Genomic DNA, 20270 nt, shown 5'->3' on the forward strand with positions numbered 1-20270 from the left:
CAGAGACACCGAGAGGGGATGGGGATGGGATGGAATGGGATGGAGATCAATGTGGAGAATAGGATCGGGAATGCAGATGGAGATGGTCTGGGAGTGGAGGAGGAGATGGGATGGAGATAAAAGCAGAGTTGGTGGCAGAGATGGAGATGAAGTAGAGGTGAAAGCAGAGAGGAAAAAGATACAAAGACGGAGATTAAGACAAAATACAGATGGAGATGGAGACTAACACACGAACACGGAGGCAGAAATGAAGGTGCAGATGAAAATGGAGATGGGTATAAGGGTGGAGGTGGTGGATCTGCTCAGTTGGATCCCTGTGCCCTGCAAACTCCCCGCAGAGCCGTGGGGACAGCCCTCCCTGCTGAGCTGCTGCCTTTCCTGGGACATGCCCTCCTTTGGGGAGCTCTGTGCTCCCGTCCAGAGCCCCCGGTGCCCCCAACACGCCCCCGATCCTGCCTGGGGACAGGGTTCTTCCTTTCCCTTTCCCCTTTCCCTTTCCCTTTCCCTTTCCCTTTCCCTTTCCCTTTCCCTTTCCCTTTCCCTTTCCCTTTCCCTTCCCCTTCCCCTTCCCCTTCCCCTTCCCCTTCCCCTTCCCCTTCCCCTTCCCCTTCCCCTTCCCTTATCTGGAGTCACCAGGTGCTGGCAGCAGGGGACACTCGGGTCCCCACCACCCCGCGCTGTGTGCTGGCATTCACGGCCACCAGGGCAGAGGCACCGTGTGCCAATTGCTGCCCGGGGGCAGCCCAGCATCCCCCGCCTTTCCGAGGGAAGCGTCCCCTCGCTATCGCTGGGGTGCTCAGCGCCCTCAGAATGCCCGCAAAAGCTCTTCCCGAGGGGCAGGGCGAGGCCACAGGAGCACAAATGCCGCGGTGGGTCCTGGATCTTCCCTCCACCTCTCCGGAGCTCTGTCCCCACCTCTCCGTGTCCCCAGATCTGCTCCCCCTCTGCCTTTGCACCTCTCCAAGCTCCCTGATTGCACCTCCACACCTCTCCACCTCTCCTTTCCCCCCCTCTCCCTCATTCCATGTCTTCACACCTTCACCTCTCCACCTTTCCATGTCGCCATAATTCTGCCTCCACCTCTCCATCTCTCTGTCTCTCCATTTTAGCATTTCTCCACTTCTGCCTTTTCCCCTCTCTGTGTCCATATGTCTCCATGTCTCCCCTCTCCACATTGCCACCTCTCCATGTCCCAACACCTGTCCCCCCTCTCCTCCCCATCTCCTTCTCTCCCTTTCACCACCTCTCCGTCCGTCTCTCCACCTCTCCCGTGCCCTCCTCTCTCCCTCCGTCTCCTCCCGACTCCGTCCCTTCGCGTCTCCCCCTCTCCATTCCACCCCCTCTCCATCTCTGCTCTGCACGTGTCCGTCTCTCTTACACCTCCCCACATCTCCCGGTCCCGTCTCTGCCGCTCTCCCCGCTCTCTCCCCGCTCCGTCCCCGCCTTTTCCCGGCCCGCTTTCCGGTGCCCGCGGCCGCAGCCGCCGCCGCGCCCGGGACGCGCCAGGGACGCACGGCCCGGTGCCCGCCGCCGCCGCCTCCCCCGGGCCCGCGGGGCTGCCCCGGCTCCCCGGGCGGCTCCGGGGCCTCCTCCCGCCGCCGGGGCAGCGCGGGGCCGGCCCGGGAGCGGCGCGGGGCCGGCCGGGGCTGTGCGCACCGGAGCCCGGCGCGCCCGTTCCCAGCGCGCACGGCCCGGGGGCAGCCCCGCCGCTCGCGGGCCGGCTCCGAGCCCCCCGCGCCGCCCCCCGCCCAGGCCCGGGGGCTCGGGGACAGGCCCGGGCCCGGCGCCCCCGCGCCGCCGCCGAGCCCCGCGCCCCGCTCCCCGCGGCCGCGTTACGCACGGGGCCGGCCCGGCCCGGGGGCTCCGCCGGGGCTCCCCCACGGCCGGCGCGGAGCGGGGGGTCCCGGGCGGCCGGCGCCGAGCGGGGGGACCCGGCCCTGGGTGCGGGCGCTCCCCGCGCCGCCGGGAGCCCTCGCCCGGCCCCGGGGTGCGGGACAGCCGGGGCGCCCCGGGGGCGGCGGGGGGGCGGCCGGCGGCTCCCCGGGGACCGGGGCCGGGCCCGGGCCCCGCAGGGCCGTGGTTAATGTGTAATTCGGAGCATATGGTATTTTCCAAAGGCGGGCAGCAGCGCGGAGTCCGGGGGCCGGGGCCGGGGTGCAAATAACCCTGGATGACTCGCGGGGCCGGGCACGGAGGGCCATGGTGATGGGCTCCTCGCTGGCTAATATTTGCTCTTCAAATATTTTACTTGAAAGGTTTACAACGTTGTTTTTTTTTTTAATCTTCCAAGAAGGGGCCATCTGTGCCGGTGCTCGCCTGGAGCACACCGGGGAGTCCCCGCCGGGGCCCAGCCGCCACCCCGGGGGCCGCCTTCTATTTGTTCAGCACCCAAAATAAATTAGATCGATGTAATAAAAGCGAAGGTGGATTTATGATTGAATCCCATATGTCCCTGTTTGCTTCGCGGGAGAACGCGGGAGCGAAGCCCCTCGGGGGGCACTGCCGGGGGATCCCCGGGGATGCTCCGGGACGCGGGGAAGCGCCGGGGCCGTGCTGTCCGCCGGCCGCAGGTGCTGAAACTCCGGCGCTCACCCGGCACCGGCTCCGAGGCCGGCCCGGGGGGCCCCGAGCGCCCCCAGGTCCCGACGGAGCCCCCGGGCCGGGCGTGCGCTGGGCGCGGTCACGAGGGCCGCCCCTTCCTCCCCGAGCTCCTCTCCCTCCCGCGGTGACATCACGGCCCCGCTGGCGGCGCTGAGCGCCCGCCCGGCCCCGGCACGCTCCGGTCCGGCTGCCCCGAGGCTGCACAGGTACCTCCTTGCGCCGCTGCGGCGTCCCCGCTGTCCCGAGCGCCCTTCCCTGCGTGTGGAGCCGCAGGGGCCGCTGCAGGAATTGGTGGGGATCGCGCTTTGACCTGGAGAGCTCCGGGGTCCCCCGGCTCTGGCCCGGCCTCGCTGCTCCCCGTTGGCTTCGCGCAAGGACCGAGCTCATCCCGGCCCCGGGGCCCCTCGGCACCGTCCCAGGGGCACCCGCAGCTCGGCTTTCCAGCGCTCCCAGCCTCCCCACGGGCTTTCCTGGGGCACAGAAATCCCTGTGCCACCTGCGGGCACAGCACGGCCAAGGCAGGAGCGCTGGGGCTGCGCTGCCCCGAGGGGACTCGTGTCCCGCTCCTCCTTCCCTGCTTCCCTCCCGGAGCAGCCTCCGCGCATCGCCCGGGGCCGATCCAGCCCTCTCCAAGCTGGGGCAGGCCGCTCACCTTGTCCCTATTGTTGGATTTATTTGGCTTTTCCCGAATTTCCGAGGGTGGTTGTCACCAAACTCCCTCGGGCTGTGCGGTGGGGTTTGGGGACTGTGGGGGTGCCGGGAGGGTTTTGGGGTGCTCCAGGTGGACTCGGGGCTCTGAAAAGGCCGTGGGGGAGCAGCAGCCTCGAGGCTCGGTGGCACCTCTGTGGCTGCGCTGCTGCTCAGGCAGGAGAGGCACCGGCACCGGGGTCCCTGTGGGAATCCTGCCGGGAAATCCTACGGAGCCAGGCTGGGAGGGCTGGGGGTGTCCAGCATGGAGGCAGAAAGGTTCCAGGGAGAGCTGAGAGCCCCTGGCAGGGCCTGCAGGGGGACTGGGGACAAGGCCTGCAGGGACAGCACCCAGGGAATGGCTCCCACTGCCAGAGGGCAGCCATGGGTGGCATCTTGGCAATGAGCAATTCCTGCCTGGGCTGGGAGGGTGGTGGGCGTGGGGGATCCCTCCATCTCCATTCCCTGTGGATCCCGGCACTCAGCTGGGCTGGGCTGGGCGTGGGGACCCCCCTGTGCCCCGTGGGGTGCCCGGGGAGCTCTGCAGGCGCTGGGATGTGGCTCAGACACGGCGGCTCCGCTCCGTGCCTCGGCAGCACCGGCAGCATCTCCCGAGCCTCTCCAGAGCCCTGTGACCTCTTTTCCGGCTCTTTACCGCTGTGCCTGGAGCACAAGGACTTCCCGAGTTGCCCCCAAGTGTTCCCATCCTCTGCTCCACGATTCCTGCCCCTGTCCGTCCTCCTCGCCGCAGGGTCGTGGCTGAGCCCTGGACAGCGGCGCTCATTTATCCGGCCCTACAGCATCCCCCGTGTCCCACGGGGAACTCCCAGGCACCCACAGCCCCTGAGGCCTCTCCACGATGCAACACCGAGGTGAGGAGCGCGGCGTGCCCGGCAGGACCCGGGGACGCGCCGTGCCACCATTCCCTGCTCCGCCCGGCCGCCCATTCACCCGCGGCTCCGCAGGGCCCTGTCACCCCCTCCGCAGCCTGTCACCCCCTGCCCTTCCCAAATTCCCCCCGTGCTCTTCCTGGGCGTGTTTTCCTGCTTCCTGGGGCCGGCGTCCCCATTCCCTGCCGGCACCCACCCCCAGCACCGAGCCCTGCGTCCCTCAGGGCTCCAGCTCCCCCTGCCCAGCCCCTGCAGCCCCCTCAGCTCCCCCTGCCCAGCCCCTGCAGTCCCCTCAGCTCCCCGCTCTGTCCCCATCCCCGGTGCCGTTCTGGGGAGCCGGGAGGGCAGGAGCGGCGGCCCCGCTGCCCCCAGCCTTGTCGCCCTCCCCAGGGCCCAGCGGGGTGAACCAGCTCGGGGGGCTCTTCCTGAACGGGCGCCCCCTCCCCACGTGCAAGAGGCAGAGAATCATCGCGCTGGCGGCGAGCGGCGCCCGCAGCTCCGACATCTCCCGCAGCCTCAAGGTGCGCCCGGCCCGGGGCTGGGGGGCTCTCCCGCCCTTCCCAAATCCCCCCCGCGCTCAAGCTCTGCCCGCAGGTGTCCAACGGCTGCGTCAGCAAAATCCTGGGCCGCTACTACCGCACGGGGGCCGTGGGGCCCAAGGCGGCGGGGGGCAGCAAGCCCCGCATGGCCACCCCCGCCGTGGTGGCCAGGATCGCGCGGCTGAAGCTGGAGCAGCCCGGGCTCTTCGCCTGGCAGATCCGCCGGCAGCTGCACGCCGAGGGAACCTGCGCCGGCAGCGGCATCCCCAGCGTGAGTCCTGCCCGGAGCCCCGGGGCTGCGGGAATTCACCGGCCGGGCAGGGCTGGGGGTCCGACCCGCGGCCGGGGGCGGGAGGTGGGAATGGGAGCGGGGGAGGGCTCGGGACAGTGGGGATGGTGCACCGGGAAGGGCTGGGACTGTGGGAATGGTGAGCGGGGAAGGGCTCGGGGCAGTGAGATGGATGCCCCGGGAAGGGCTCGGTGCGTTGGGAAGGGTTCTGGCCCGTGGGAAGGACTCGGGAATGGGAAGGACCCACAGGGAAGGGCTCAGGACCGTGGGATGGATGCCCCGAGAAGGGCTCGGTGCGATGGGAAGGGTTCTGGCCCGTGGGAAGGACTCGGGAATGGGAAGGATGCACACGGAAGGGCTCGGTGCTTGGTGAGAAGCGGAGCTGGAGCGGGTGGGCACGGGGAGGCCGATCGCTCCTTCCCAGCGGAATCAGAGCCCCGAGCGCCACCCCCGAGCCCGGCTCCTCCTCGGGCCGCGGGGACACCGCGGTGGCTCCGTGACAAGCGTCCCTGCCGGGCAGGGCGAGCTGCGCTCCCCAAGGACCGACCCACCCTGCCGGTGCCCCGCCGTGCCAATGGCACCCCGTTAGATTCCGTCTGTCCCCGGGGTTCCGGGGTCCTGGGCCGCAAACCGGGAGCAGACGGGCTCGGCCCGGGGCCGGAGAACCCCTGGCTCCGGAGAGTAGCCCAGAGACAGCTGCACCTCCATTCCCGTCCCCTCCGGCACATCCCCTGTCCCCTGCCCAGGTCTCCTCCATCAACCGCGTGCTCCGGACCCTGCCCAGCGACCTCCGGCTGGCGACCGAGCCCCGGGACCCGCGGGGTGAGCCTTGCCCCAAAGCCCGGAGCCCTCCTGACCCGTCCCGGCCCGTCCGGGGAGCCCCGGCACGGGGTCCGGCCCAGCACCGGGTCCGCCCCAGCACCGGGTCCGCCCCAGCACCGGGTCCGGCCCAGCACCGGGTCCGGCCCAGCCGCCGCCCCTCTGTCCCCGCAGGGTCCCCTCCGGCCGCGCCCCCCGTCCCGCAGCCCCCCGCGGCCCCGGGCAGCCGGGAGCCCCCGCCGGGCCCCGGGCACAGGAGCGGGGGCAGGAACCGCACCGTGTTCTCCAAGCAGCAGGCGGAGGCTCTGGAGGAAGGTGCGCTCAGAGCGGGACGGAGCGGGGCTGTTCGGGGGGGAAATGCCACTTTCGGGATGGGGTCGTGCCCCTGTGGGCGGCCCGGCCATCGCTGCGGGGCCCCAAACCACCCCAGAGCTCCCCAAACCACCCCAGAGCACCCCAAACCGCCCCAGACTATCCCAAATCACCACAGAGCACCCCAAACCGCCCCAGACTAACCCAGAGAACCCCAAACCATCCCATACCCCACCAGACTACCCCAAACCAGCCCAGGGCACCCCAGAGCACCCCAAACCATCCCATACCCCACCAGACTACCCCAAAGCACCCAGCGCACCCCGCTCCGCTGGCCCCGCGGCCTGGCTGCAGTCACCCCCTGCCATCTCCCGCCCGGGTGCCGGGGTGGCTGTCCCGGCCCGGCCCCGCTCAGCCCGGTCCCCTTGCAGCGTTCCGGAGGGGACAGTACCCGGACAGCGCCACCCGCGAGCGCCTGGCCGCGGCCACCCGGCTGCCCGACAGCACCATCAGGGTAAGGGCCACCCGCCTGACCCGAACGGGAGCCGGGCACGTCCCGGTGCCCCGAGCAGCCCGGGGGGACCGCCGGGATCGGGGCCGCCAGTCCGGGGGACAGGGAGCCCTCCTGCCCTCGGGGACACCTCCGAACCGTGTCACCGCTGCTGGCCACGGGGCTGGGACGGGCTCCGGAGGCGGCAGTGACTGCCCAGGGCTGCGTTTGTCCTGGCTCGGGGCTCTCTCCATGCACACCTGGCACACTCCCTGGCACACTCCATGGCACACTCCATGACACACTCCATGGCACACCTGGCACACTCCGTGGCACACTCCCTGGCACACTCCCTGGCACACTCCATGGCACACTCCATGACACACTCCATGGCACACCTGGCACACTCCCTGGCACACTCCCTGGCACACTCCCTGGCACACTCCATGGCACACTCCATGACACACTCCATGGCACACCTGGCACACTCCGTGGCACCTCCCTGGCACACTCCCTGGCACACTCCCTGGCACACTCCATGGCACACTCCATGGCACACTCCATGACACACTCCATGGCACACCTGGCACACTCCCTAGCACACCTGGCACACTCCCTGGCACACTCCCTGGCACACTCCCTGGCACCTCCCTGGCACACTCTCTGGCACACTCCATGGCACACTCCATAGCACACTCCATGGCACACTTGGCACACTCCTTGGCACACCTGGCACAGTACTTGATACATTCCCTGGTACACTCCATGGCGCACACTCCATGGCACACTCCCTGGCACACTCCATGGCACACTCCCTGGCACACACCCCTCACACGTTCCTCCCAGCAGCTCCAGACCCACATCCCCGTGCCCCTGCCGAGCCTCCCTGGGTGCCCGGCAGCCCCTTCCCGTCCAGCCCCAGCCCCTGCCGGCCCCTGGGTGTGCAGGCAGTGCCAGCAGCGAGTCCCCCGTGCCAGGGCAGCGCTGCCCATCCACGGGCACCCCGCAGCACGGCAGGGCACACACGAGAACAGCCCCAGGGTGCCGTGCCCTGCGCTGCTGTGTGCTCCCGGCCCGTGAGGTGGGGAAGGCACAGGATCAGAGCCTTCCTCTGCCCAGGACCGTGCCCGTTCCCGGGATGGAGCCCTTGTCCCTGTCCCTGTCCATGTCTGGGATCAGGATCCTTCTGATGCCCAGAATGAAACCCATTCCTCTGCCCGTGCCCCTGTGCATGCCTGGGACCAGGACACGGGCATTCCTTTGCCCATGTCAGGGATCGAGCTCCGTTCTGTGCCCGTGTCCCTCCCATGTGCCCGCTCACTCCCGGGCAGTGACGAGCCCGTGTCCCGGGGCTCAGAGCTGTGCCAGGGGCCTGGGACGGGCAGGGGCCGCAGCCTCAGCTCCCGCCCCTGCCCAGGTCTGGTTCTCGAACCGCCGAGCCAAGTGGCGACGGGAGAGCAAGCGGCAGCTGGAGGCGGGCGGAGCAGGTGACAGCGCGGGGACCGAGGGGACGGGACGTGGGACACAGGGGCGCCCCTGGGAGGGAGCGTGGCTGGCATTTGGCGCTGGGACCCCGGGGCTGCTTCCCAGAGCCCCGCTGGGAGCTGGGGAAGGGACACGGCCGTTCCCCGGGGGCTCCCGGGAGCCGGGACAGGGCACTGTCCGAGCCGGGACATTGTCCGAGCCAGGGCATTGTCCGGGCCAGGGCACTGTCCGAGCCGGGACATTTGTCCGAGCCAGGGCATTGTCCGGGCCAGGGCACTGTCCGAGCCGGGACATTGTCCGAGCCAGGGCACTGTCCGAGCCAGGGCACTGTCCGAGCCGGGACATTGTCTGGGCCAGGGCATTGTCCGGGCCAGGGCACTGTCCGAGCCGGGACATTGTCCGAGCCAGGGCATTGTCCGGGCCAGGGCACTGTCCGGGCCAGGGCATTGTCCGAGCCAGGGCATTGTCCCCGCCCGTGCCCACGCAGGCTCCTGGTGCGAGTGGATCCCGCCCGCTATCGGTGCCGCCGCCGCCGCACGGGTAGGACATGGCCGCTCTCGGGGGGCTGGGGACACCCCAACCGGCTCGGGCACCCTCTGGAGCGGCGCTCCCGCCGGGAGCCCTGTCTGGAGCGTCCCGGTGCCCTCGGGGTGAGCTGGTGCCGGAGCAGCCCTGTGACACAGCGCTGTCCGGTCCCCACGCAGCCCCTCGCGGACCCCTCCGCGGGCTCGGCGCAGCCCCTGCACGGCCTCGCTCCCCAGCCGCCCCCGGCCCCGCTGCACCTCTGCGCCTCCGGGCCCTGCGCCTGGGACGACGCTTGCTGCGGTACGAGGGGCCGGCCCCGGCCGCCCCGGGCTGCTGGGGGTGCCCTGGGTGTCCCCTGCCAGGGCCCGGCCATGCCTGAGCCCCGTGTCCATCCCGCAGGTCTGGCTCCCGGCGGGACCTCCGCTCCAGCGCCCTGGCAGCCCCTGGAGAGCGCCCCCTTCGCCCTGCTGCCCCCCGGGCTGCCCCCGCTGCCCGCCTGGGGCCTGGAGCCCCGCTGAGGCCCCGCTGCCCCCCGCGCTGTCCCGGCAGGACGGGGGGCTCCGGCACCCCCAGAGCCGCGGGTTGAGGATATCCGTGCAGGGCGGGCTCCGGGGCAGCCGGGCCAGCACGGCCGGGCCAGCCCGCGGCAGGTCCCAAACCGCCTCCGGACACGGGTGGATGGCGGAATTCAGGATCCCTGACCCGACCCGGGAGGATCACCACGCCCCGGCACTCCCCCAGAGCCAGGACAGCTCTTTGGATCCCGCTGGAGCACAGGGGATGTCCCGGGTCCGGAGATCCCAACGGGGACCGATGCACCGCGGGGCTGGGGCCGGGGGTCCCGGCAGGAGCTGGGACAGAGGGGACAGCCCTGGGTGGCCGCCGCAGCTCGGGGGGCACCTCCGGCAGCTCCGCGTCCCTCGGGGCTCCGGGCTGCTGCCGTTCCCGGTATTAAAGCGCTTTTCCCACCCGCCCCGAGTGCTCCGCATCTCCTCCCGAGCCGGGCCAGCCCCGCTCCTTCTCCCTCCCGGTTCCCGGCGCTGCCCGCAGCGGAAAGGCGCAGACACCGCGGTGCTGGGGAGCACGAACAGCGTTGTTTGAACACGAGCGGGGCTGCGGCACGGGGGGCGGCAGGGGACGGGCGGGGGGACAGAGCGGCCCCGGGGCTGCGGCCCCTCGGGCCCCGCGGCGCGGCCGAACCCCAACGGAGCGGGCGGGGCCGCGCTCGGCAGCAGAACCGCGTCCGCTCCGGCTGCGCTCAGCCCAGCTGTGTCCTCAGGAACTGCAGGAAATCCCTCAGCAGGTCGCAGAACTGCAGCAGGCTCTGGTACGGCACCGAGATCAGCAGGAGCCTGTCCGCTGACGGTGTCGGTTCTGGTTCGGGGCTTGGCGCCAGCTCCTCGGGCTCCGGGGGGATGGTTGGCTCTGGTGTCGTCGGCTCCGGCAGCAGCTCTGGCTCCGGCTCGGGCATCAACTCTGTCTCCTCCTCTGGCTCTGGTGTCGCCTCTGGCACTAGCGATGGCTCTGGCACCGGCACTGTCGTCGGCGCTGTCGTCGGCGCTGTCGTCGGCACTGTCGTCGGCACCGTTGTCGGCACTGTCGTCGGCACTGTCGTCGGCACGGTTGTCGGCACTGTCGTCGGCACCGTTGTTGGCACCGTTGTCGGCACTGTTGTCGGCATCGTTGTCGGCACTGTTGTCGGCACCGTTGTCGGCACTGTCGTCGGCACTGTTGTCGGCACTGTTGTCGGCACTGTCGTCGGCGCTGTTGTCGGCATCGTTGTTGGCACCGTTGTCGGCATTGTCGTCGGCACCGTTGTTGGCTCTGGCGTTAAATCTGGCACTGGCACTGGTACCAGGTTTGTTACCAGCTCTGGCTCTGGGGTTGGCTGTGGCACTGGCTCGGGCTCTGGCATCAGCTCTGTCTCTGGGGTTGGCAGTGGCACTGGCTCTGGCTCTGGCATCAGCTCTGGCTCTGGGATTGGCAGTGGCACTGGCACTAACTCGGGCTCTGGCATCATCAGCTCTGTCACCAGCTCTGGCGCTGGTGTCAGGTCTGTTACCGGCTCTGGCCCTGGCACCACCAGCTCTGGCGTGGGCTCTGGCACAGGTGTTGGCTCTGTTTGTGCCTCTTGTTCTGGCCCTGGTGTCGGGGCCTCCTCAAAAGCCATGGTGACCTCTGCCTTAGGAGTCGGGGCGCACCTCGGCTCTGGTGCTGTCCCACTTATGTCTGCTGGGCTCAGGCTCGTCTGGAGCAGGATCCAGTTGTAGAAGTGCTGAGTGGAGGAGTAGATCCCGGGGTGCCTGGCTCTGTCACAGCCTCTTCCCCAGCTGTGCAATCCCACCAGCCAGTAGTAGTCAGCTCTGTTGTCCTTGCAGACGAGGGGACCCCCGCTGTCCCCCTGTGCCGGGAGAGATGGTTCAGGGACTGTGGGGGGCTGCTGCCACCAATCCCGGGGCTGGCTCCTCTCTCCCAATCCCAGGGCTGGCTCCTCTCTCCCAATCCCAGGGCTGGCTCCTCTCTCCCAGTCCCTGCCAGGTCCGCATTCCCAGCACATTCCTAGCACAGGTCGGGGGCTCTCCCATCTCTGCACATGGGCCCCAGATGTGCAGAGGACAGATGTTCAGAGGTCACATCTGCACTTTGGGTCTGCTGGGGCCACTGGAAGTGTTTTCTGAGCAGGAACAGGTCTTGGGGACAGGGGGACATAGAACAGGGACCCACGGGTGGACAGGGGACAGGCTGGGCTGCCTGTGGGGGCTCCCACCTTGCAGGTGTCGATGCCGCCCTGTGGGTACCCAGCACACAGGTTGTCAGCATGAACAGCCCCCGCGTACCACCGGCTGCTGTTGCAGAGTTCGGTGTCCATGAGGTGAACCTTGGACTCCTGCAGCACCATGGCTGTTCCCTGAGCTGTGGGCACAGAGGGGAATGAGCCCCAGCAGCTCGGTACCCATCCCTTCCCCTGGCTGGGGTGAGCCCCCTTCCCAGTCCCTGTGTGTGCCCAGCTCATGTCCCTGTGTGTGCCCAGCCCGTGTCCCTGGGTGCCCTGCCCGTGTCCCTGTCGGTGCCCAGCCCATGTCCCTGTCTGTGCCCAGTCCATGACTGTGCCCAGCCCGTGTCCCTGTGTGTGCCCAGCCTGTGTCCCTGTCTGTGCCCAGTCCGTGTCTGTGCCCTGCCCGTGTCCCTGTCGGTGCCCAGCCTGTATCCCTGTGTGTGCCCAGCCCGTGTCCCCGTCTGTGCCAAGCCCGTGTCCCTGTCTGTGCCCAGCCCATGTCCCTAGGGTGCCCAGCTCGCCCTGGGAGCACACATCCTGTTGGGAACTCACTTCTGGCAAAGTTCCAGCCAGCGATGTAGCAGGATTTCAGCTCCGAGACCCTGAGTGAGGGGTCGGGCACACAGCCCAGCTGGATGTAGTCGCTGCACTCCACGGGCTGGTCCAGCTCCACCAGGGCAATGTCGTTCCTGGCCGTGGTAGTCACATATCGCTGATGCATCAGGAGCCTCTGGATGTGTCTCACCACAGCCCCAGGGCCTCTCTGTCTCAGATCTGTGGCCCCGATCACCACGTCCCACGTGGAGATGCCCCTGGGGAGCAGATGGACAGAGGGGTGACAGGGAGCAGAGCCACGGGCTGCAGCAGCCCAGCATTTCCCGGCCTTCTGCTTGCCCAGCTGGGCAGGGCAGCGGCCTGTGGTGCTGTGAGCTGGGCACCTGCCCGTGCTCTGGGACATCTCTGTCCCTGCTGTCTCTTACCCGGCCCTGGCGAAGCAGTGTGCGACCGTGAGCACCCACTGGGAGCTGAGGAGGACACCCGTGCACATGTGCCACGTGCCATTCTCCCAGGTGGCCTGGATGCTGACGATGCCGGGCCAGGCCCCAGGCTGGACACTGGTGCCACCCACATGGGATGTGCCAGCAGAGCTGTGGTCGAAAGCCATGGGCCGGAGCCCGCAGGTGCCCCTGGAAGCACAAAGCCATCAGTGCCTTGCTCGGGGACAGCAGGGACAGAGACCCCCAGGGACTCCTCTGTGCCCAGGCTGTGCCAGGGACCCCCCAAGTGACCACTGACCTGCAGGTGTCCGAGTTGCCCCTCACGGGCCCGGCCAGGGCCAGCAGGACGAGCAGCCACAGCAAAGCCATCGGTGCCAACACTGCAGGTGGCAGAGCCACCAGAGCAGAGCTGTCACCTCTGGTGACACCCAGGGCCCTGGCAGTGCCCACAGTGCCACCAGGCCGGGGTGATGTCACAGAGGGGCCAGTTCCATGGGCAGGGCATGGCAGGGAGGGGCAGCTCAGGGTCACAGAGACGTGGAATGGTCTGGGGGCAGCGCCTGGACCACCAACACAGTGCGAGAGTGGTCAGACACTGCTGGCACTGAGCTGGGCATGAGCAGCTGGAGCAACCCTGGGAGAAGGATTTGGGGGTGCTGGGGGTGAGAGCTGGACCTGACCCACCTCAGAACCCCCTAGCCCTGGGGAGCAGGGAGGGGGATTCTGCTCCTGTGCCCCCTCAGGTGAGACCCCACCTGCAGAGTTGCCCCAGCCCTGGGACACAGCACAGAGCCCAGAGAGGCCCCAGAGCTGCTGCAGGGCTGGAGCCCCTCAGCTCCCAGGGAGCCAGGCTGGCAGAGCTGGGGGTGCCCAGCCTGGAGAGGAGAAGGATCCAGGGAGAGCTGAGAGCCCCTGGCAGGGCCTGCAGGGGGACTGGGGACAAGGCCTGCAGGGACAGCACCCAGGGAATGGCTCCCACTGCCAGAGGGCAGCCATGGGTGGCATCTTGGCAATGAGCAATTCCTGCCTGGGCTGGCATTGCCAGAGCAGCTGGGGCTGCCCCTGATCCCTGCCGTGCCCAAGGCCAGGCTGGAGCAGCCTGGCACAGTGGGAGCTGTCCCTGCCCAAGGAAGCATTCAATACCCAGTAGAAGACAGACTGCTAATTAATGAAAGATTTTAATGTAGTTTAGAGCCAATTCGTTTCTTTGTCGCCTCAGAATGTACAAACAGGCGACAAAGTTTTGTCCTGGGGTCTCTGTGGAGACCGGAGCTTTGCTGGCCACAGCCCGTGGCCGAGGACAGGGCAGGGCGGGACTCAGGGACGCTGAACCGGCACGGTTCGAGTTTCATTCATCCCGGCCGCTCCGGGGCGTTCCGGCCACACCGCGCAGCCCCGGATCCCTCCTGCAGGGGACAGCGGGGACAGGCCCCGGCTGAGGTGGCGCTGGGACACACCGAGGGCGCTCCAGCTCGTCCCCATCGCTATCCGGAGGGTTCGGAGCACCGGGATGCTCCTCAGGCCCGCCCCAGCGGGGACACCCCCTTGGAGAGGGGTGCAGGGGTTGGGGGGACAGCGGCAGCCGTGGGGACAGCACGGGACGGGGCGCGACACTGCTCGTCCCGCTCCGCCATCCGCGGCGGGGACACTGCTCGGTGTCACCTCCCTGCCCCGCCCGCCACGACCGCACTGCAGGCTGGCACTGAGACCCCCTCGGGGCGACACGGAGGGGACACGGAGGGGATACAGAGGGGACATGGTGGGGACACGGGGGACACGGAGGGGACACGGAGGGGATACGGGGCCGGGGTGGGCATAAGGGCGTGGGGGAGAAACGGGGAGACACAGCGGGACACAGGAGGACAAGGACGACGGGGAGGACACTGGGGACACGAAGGACATGGGGGGGACACGGAGGGACACGGAGGGAACACGGGGGACGTGGGGGAACACGGGGAGGACATGGGGGGACGGGGGGACACGAGGGCACATGAGGCGCGGAACGGGACACGGGAAGAACACAACGGGACACGAGGGGACACGGGGGGACAGGGGGGGACACGAAGGGGACACGGGTGGACAGACGGGGACACGGGGAGACAGGGGGGATACGGAGGGACACGAGGGGACACGGGGGAACACGGGTGCACAGAGGGGGACACGGGTGGACAGGGGGGAACACGAAGGGGACACGGGGGGACACGGGGGGACACGGGGCACTCCAGGGGACACACGGAGGGACAAGGCACCACCCTGCTGTCACCGCCGTGCGGAGCCGGGCCAAAGGCCACGCCCCATCCTCAGACCACGCCCACATAAATGATCACGCCCCTTGGGGACACAACCATTCCTTGCCGCTCAGGCCACGCCCCTGGCCATAAGACCACGCCCCCAATGCAATGGGCCACGCCTCGCGCGCGGAGGCCACGCCCCTCATGGACAGAAACCACGCCCACACTGGTGAGCACGCGCACATTGCCCCGCCCACAGATCACTTTATTTGGAGGCGGCTCCGCCCCCCAATAACGGCTGCCTTTGCCCCGCTCCTCCAGCAGCTTCCGGCGGAAGTGGCGGCGCGGCGGAACCGGCCGGAGGTGAGGGGGCACCGGGGGCCCGGGGGTGAGGATGGCGGGGCCGGGGATTGTGGGCGGCCGGACCGGAGCGGTCAGGGCCGGAGTCGGGATGGTCCAGAGGGGCTGACCGTGCTGGGCCCGGGTGGTGTCTGGAGGGATCACGGTGGCCCGGGGGTCAGGGTGCTCCTGAGGAGGGGTTCTGAGGGGTCAGGGTGCTCCTGAGGAGGAGACAATGGAGAGCCCAGGAGGGTCTGGGGGTGTCTGGGCGGTTGGAGTGGTGTCTGAGGGCGCAGCATGGGGGTCTCGGGAGGGGAGTTCAGGGTGGTGCCCTGGGGGTCAGGGTCCTGTCCTGGCGGGGTCAGGTTGGGGGTCTCGAGGGGCCAGGATGGGAGCCCTGGGCAGGTCAGGATGGGGTTCCTGAGGGGTTCAGGATGGCCCTCCTGGGCAGGGCATGGTCAGAGTGGTGTTTGTGCTCTTTGCTGCCCGTTTGGTGTCCTCCTGCCCATCCCAAAGGTGCCCTTTCTCCTTGCCCTGCTCCACCCCCAGGTTCCCCCGCCATGGAGAAGTTCGGGATGAACTTCGGGGGCGGCCCCAGCAGGAAGGAGCTGCTGGAGACCATCGAGATGCAGAAGCAGCAGCTCCTGCGCTTCCAGGCGCGCCTCAAGGACGTCGTCCACGCCTACAAGAGCCTGCTGAAGGAGAAGGAGGCGCTGGAAGCCAGCCTGAAGGCGCTCTCCGTGTCCCACGACGGGGAGCTGCCCGTGCCCCCGCCCGCAGCCGGGGACTCCCCGGACGACCGGAGCTCGGAGCACAGCGAGGACAGCGCGGGCACGGCCGCCAGCGCGGACACCGCGGCCAGCCCGCCCGGGGCGGACGAGGAGGACAAACCCGCGGGCAGCCCCTCCCCGAGGGCCGAGGAGCCGAGCGGCGCCGAGGGCGGGGAGCCGAGTGCCGGCGAGCCCGAGCGGCGGCTGCAGCAGCTGAAGGCGCAGCTGGCCACGCTGACGGGCGCGCTGGCCACCGTGACGCAGGAGAAGTCGCGCATGGAGGCCTCGTACCAGGCGGAGCGGCGGCAGATGAAGCAGGAGCTGGAGGAGGCGGCGGCGCGGGCGCGGGCCGAGGCCGAGCGGCTGCAGGAGCTGCAGGAGCAGCTGGCCCAGACCCGCGGCCGCCTCCTGGAGCAGCAGCGCGAGCGGGAGCGCGAGCAGGGCGACCACGGGCTGATGCTGCGCGAGCTGCAGGAGCTGCTGCGCGCCGAGCGCGACGGGCGCCGCGCCGCCGAGCAGGAGCTGCAGCAGGCCCGGGAGGTGCTGGCCGGCAGTGCCGGCACCGCGGAGCGAGCCCAGGGCCACGAGCAGCAGGCGCGGCAGCTGAGCCAGGAGCTGGAGGAGCTGCGCAGGGAGCTGCAGGGCGTGCGCGAGGAGAGCGGCAGGGCCGACCCGCGGATCCAGGAGCTGCAGGAGGAGATGGCCGGCCTCAAGAACCACTTCCAGCTGCAGCTGGTGCAGGAGATGAAGAAGGTGATTGCTGGCTAGGAATGAGGCTGGTGTCTAGGGACTGGGGCTACAGGAGCCAAATTCCCTCTCCCAGTCTCTGAGAGTCCAAAGAATCCTGGCTTGGGTTGATGGGATGACAGTCCTGGGGAACAGCTCTCTGTGGGATGTATCCAGGGAGTGGGGCTGGAGTCAGACAAATTCCCCTTCCCAGTCCCTCAGATTCCAGGAGGTTCAAAATAAATGGCACAGGGTGCCCAGAGCAGCTGGGGCTGCCCCTGCGTCCCAAGGCCAGGCTGGACATTGGGGCTGGAGCAGCCTGGGACAGTGGGAGGTGTCCCTGCCATGGCAGCCCTGGAGGGGCTCTGAGGTCCCTTCCCACCCAACCCATTCCAGGATTCCAAACACACAAATCCCATAACAGCCAGGACAGGGAGGTATCTCAGGCAGGGTTCCTGGGGTGGGGAGGGCCCCTTGTTGGTTTGGAGCAGAGCAGGGTCGCCATGTGACCCCAGGTGTGTCCCTGTGTGACCCCAGGCGTGTCCCCACACTGCCCTAACCCTGCCGTGTCCCTGCACAGACAGCCCAGGCCGAGGAGCAGCTCCGGCAGCGCTCGCAGCAGGAGGAGCAGCGCGTGGCCGAGCTGGAGGCCCAGGTGTCCCAGGTGTCCGAGCTGCTGGGCACCTACGAGAAGGCCAAGCAGAGGGACCAGAACACCATCCAGAGGCTCAAGGACCGCATCGTGCAGCTGGACCTGGAGAACAAGACCTTGGCCATCGCCGCCTCCAGCCGCTCCCTGGGCGAGGTGGCCGTGGAGGAGGCCACCCTGGACGTGAGCGTGCTCAAGGAGAAGATGGAGAAGCTGCGGAGGCTCCTGCAGGCGGCGGCCGGGAAGGGCGCGGAGGCGGAGGAGCCGCAGGAGCCGGAGCTGTCCCCGGGTGGTGGGGACGGGAACGGGGACAAGGCCCCGGGCGGGCACTGCCAGCAGGAGCTCAGGCAGCTCAAGGAGGAGTTTGAGCGCTACAAGGTGAGGGCACAGCAGGTGCTCAAGAGCAAGGCCAGCAAGGACGTGGGGCTGGCCAAGGAGCTGGAGGAGGCGCGGGAGCAGCTGGCGGAGCTCCAGGACAAGCACGTGCTGCTGCAGCTGGCCGCGGACGACGCGGAGAAGCAGCACCGGCAGGAGCTGGAGGCCCGGAAGCAGGAGCTGTCCCAGCTGCAGCAGCTGCACCGGCAGGAGCTGGAGCGGTGCCAGCTGCAGTTCCGGGAGCGGGCGCTGCGCCTGGAGGAGGAGATGCACAAGCAGCGGGACCGGGCGCTGGCCGTGCTGGCCGAGAAGGACCGGGAGCTGGAGCAGCTCCGCGCCCTCGCGCTGCCCCACGGCCCCAAGGGCTCCCGGGACGGCGGGCCCGGCCCCGGGGACGCTCCCAGCCAGGACTCCTCGGAGATCCTGCCCCAGGAGCTGCAGCTGGGCTCCGGCTCCGAGCCCACCTTCTTCCTGTACGCGGAGCAGCTGGCGCGCAAGGAGGTGGAGATCGCGGCGCTGCGCAAGCACCGGCACCGGCTGGAGGTGCAGCTGCACCAGCTGCAGGGCAGGGCCCTGGCCGAGGAGGACCGGCACCGCGAGGAGGTGGCAGCGCTGCGGGACGAGATCCAGAAGAACTGCCGCGATAAGAGCAGGGAAGGAGCCAACCTGGAGTACCTGAAGAACGTGGTGTACCGGTTCCTGACGCTGCCGGACGCGCGGGGCCGCCAGCAGACGCTCACGGCCATCCTGGCCATCCTGCACTTCAGCCCCGAGGAGAAGCTGAGCATCGCCAAGAGCTCGGCCCACGGCTCCTGGTGGCCCCACGGGAAGAGATGAGGGCTGGGCTTTATTCCCTTTGCCGTAAGAGCTCCTTCCCGAGGACTGACCGAAACCTCGTCCCAGCCATCCCGCACCTCTCCGGGATTTGGGCTCCAGCTGGGGTTCTTAGCACTAACTTGCCAGGATTTGGGCTCTGGTTCGGGTTCTTAGCACTAATTTGCAGTGAGGTTGTGCCAACTTTTCCAGCCCCAAAGCCTCCGTGGTGGGAATTTGCTTCGAGTTGAGACTTGATTTGTAAACCATGGAATGGAAGACGCTGAGGTTTTTTAAAGGTGGTTTAAAAGCAATCCCTACCTGTCAGACATGGCACCGAGTGGAATTCACTTGGATCTTCAAGCTCCAGCCAGGCTGGTGACTCAGGAGATGAAAGGGAAGGTGGGAAGCACTTTAGGTGGAGCTAAAATAGCAGCAGGCCATGGAAAGCTCAGGAAGATGGGGCTCAGTGCAGGAAATCTTGGGCATTTCCCCTTAAGGTTCTTTTCCAGAGCCTAATTTAACCAGTGGATGCAGCTCCAGGCTCATCCAGAGGCTCAGGCTCTCCTTCCTTCCCAGGGATCCTCTCTGGGCTATCAGGGATTTTAGGAAGGAGAAAGGATCTCCCTGTGGATGATTCCCATCCCGAGGGTGTTGTTTGGAATTAAATCCTGGCTGCTAAAGCTAGGCCCAGAGACAGGGATAGGTCTGGATTAACACCCCCAGAGGTCCTGGAGCCCAGTCAAGAGCAGGTTTGGGAGCTGCTCCTGGTGCTGCACTGCCCAGAGAGCCTTGGGAAGGATCAGCCACTCCTGGCACTGCCAGGGACAAGGACAGGGACATGGAACTTCCTCCTTTGCTCCTTGGCTGTCCTGGCCCTGTCAGCACCAAACTCCCTGGATTCCACTGTGGCCAGTGCAGCCCTTGGTGCCAATTTCTCCTCCAAAAAATCCTCAGGGAAAGCGTGCCCTGGGCAGAGCCTGTCCCTGCTGGGAGGGGGCAGAGCTGGGGGATGTTCCCTCCATCCGGGGGTGTTCCCACCAGGAACAGCAGGATCCAGGTGCTGCCCTGATGGGAGAGTTTGTCCCAGGAATGTTTGAAATGTTCCTCAAGGATCAAAGTGCTGGCTCAGCCAGGAGAGAGCCCAGTCCCTGCTCCCAGTTTGGAAGTGTTGAATCGAGGGGTGCCTCTGGAATGGCAGGGGTGGCTCCAACTCTTTCCCTGGAGCCATTCCCGGGGCTCCAGAGGGAGATGGAGCCTCCTCCTGCTGTGGCCTCTCTGCTCGGGCTGGGGGGATGGATCCCTGTTCTCCCTCTGCTCCTGCTCAATGGAGTGACCTGGAGTGGGCCCAGGGGTGGTGGGGACCCAGCAGGGCAGAGAAATGGGGTGGGACCCTGCTGGGAGCACAGCTTGGAGCAGGGGATCAGTGTGGGATCCAGCAGGGAATCAGTGTGGGATCCAGCAGGGGATCAGTGTGGGAATCAGTGTGGGATCCAGCAGGGAGAGCAGGGGATCGGTGTGGGATCCAGCAGGGAATCAGTGTGAGATCCAGCAGGGAGGGCAGGGGATCAGTGTGGGATCCAGCAGGGGATCAGTGTGGGATCCAGCAGGGGATCAGTGTGGGATCCAGCAGGGAGAGCAGGAATCAGTGTGGGATCCAGCAGGGAGAGCAGGGGATCAGTGTGGGATCCAGCAGGGAATCAGTGTGGGATCCAGCAGGGAGAGCAGGAATCAGTGTGGGATCCAGCAGGGAGAGCAGGGGATCAGTGTGGGATCCAGCAGGGAATCAGTGTGGGATCCAGCAGAGGATCAGTGTGGGATCCAGCAGGGAATCAGTGTGGGATCCAGCAGGGAATCAGTGTGGGATCCAGCTGGGAGAGCAGGAATCAGTGTGGGATCCAGCAGGGAGAGCAGGGAATCAGTGTGGGATCCAGCAGGGAATCAGTGTGGGATCCA

The 20270-nt window shown here is 67.9% G+C and overlaps 1 protein-coding gene across 2 annotated transcripts; it reads left to right on the forward strand.

The window, feature by feature from the left end:
- The first annotated feature begins 14911 nt into the window (after positions 1-14911).
- On the forward strand, positions 14912-19862 carry GCC1 (GRIP and coiled-coil domain containing 1). Of its 2 annotated transcripts, none has more exons than XM_074540285.1 (3): positions 14912-15005; positions 15531-16504; positions 17058-19862. In XM_074540285.1, the coding sequence occupies exons 2-3, from the start codon at positions 15542-15544 to the stop codon at positions 18336-18338; spliced, it is 2244 nt and encodes a 747-aa protein (XP_074396386.1). In that variant the 5' UTR covers positions 14912-15005; positions 15531-15541; the 3' UTR covers positions 18339-19862. The 2 variants fall into 2 exon arrangements, with proteins under 2 accessions (XP_074396386.1, XP_074396387.1); XM_074540286.1 differs by having other exon boundaries at positions 14990-15030.
- The last annotated feature ends 408 nt before the right edge of the window (positions 19863-20270 follow it).

This window comes from Zonotrichia albicollis, chromosome 4 (genome assembly GCF_047830755.1).
Source record: "Zonotrichia albicollis isolate bZonAlb1 chromosome 4, bZonAlb1.hap1, whole genome shotgun sequence".
Taxonomy (NCBI): Eukaryota; Metazoa; Chordata; class Aves; order Passeriformes; family Passerellidae; genus Zonotrichia; species Zonotrichia albicollis.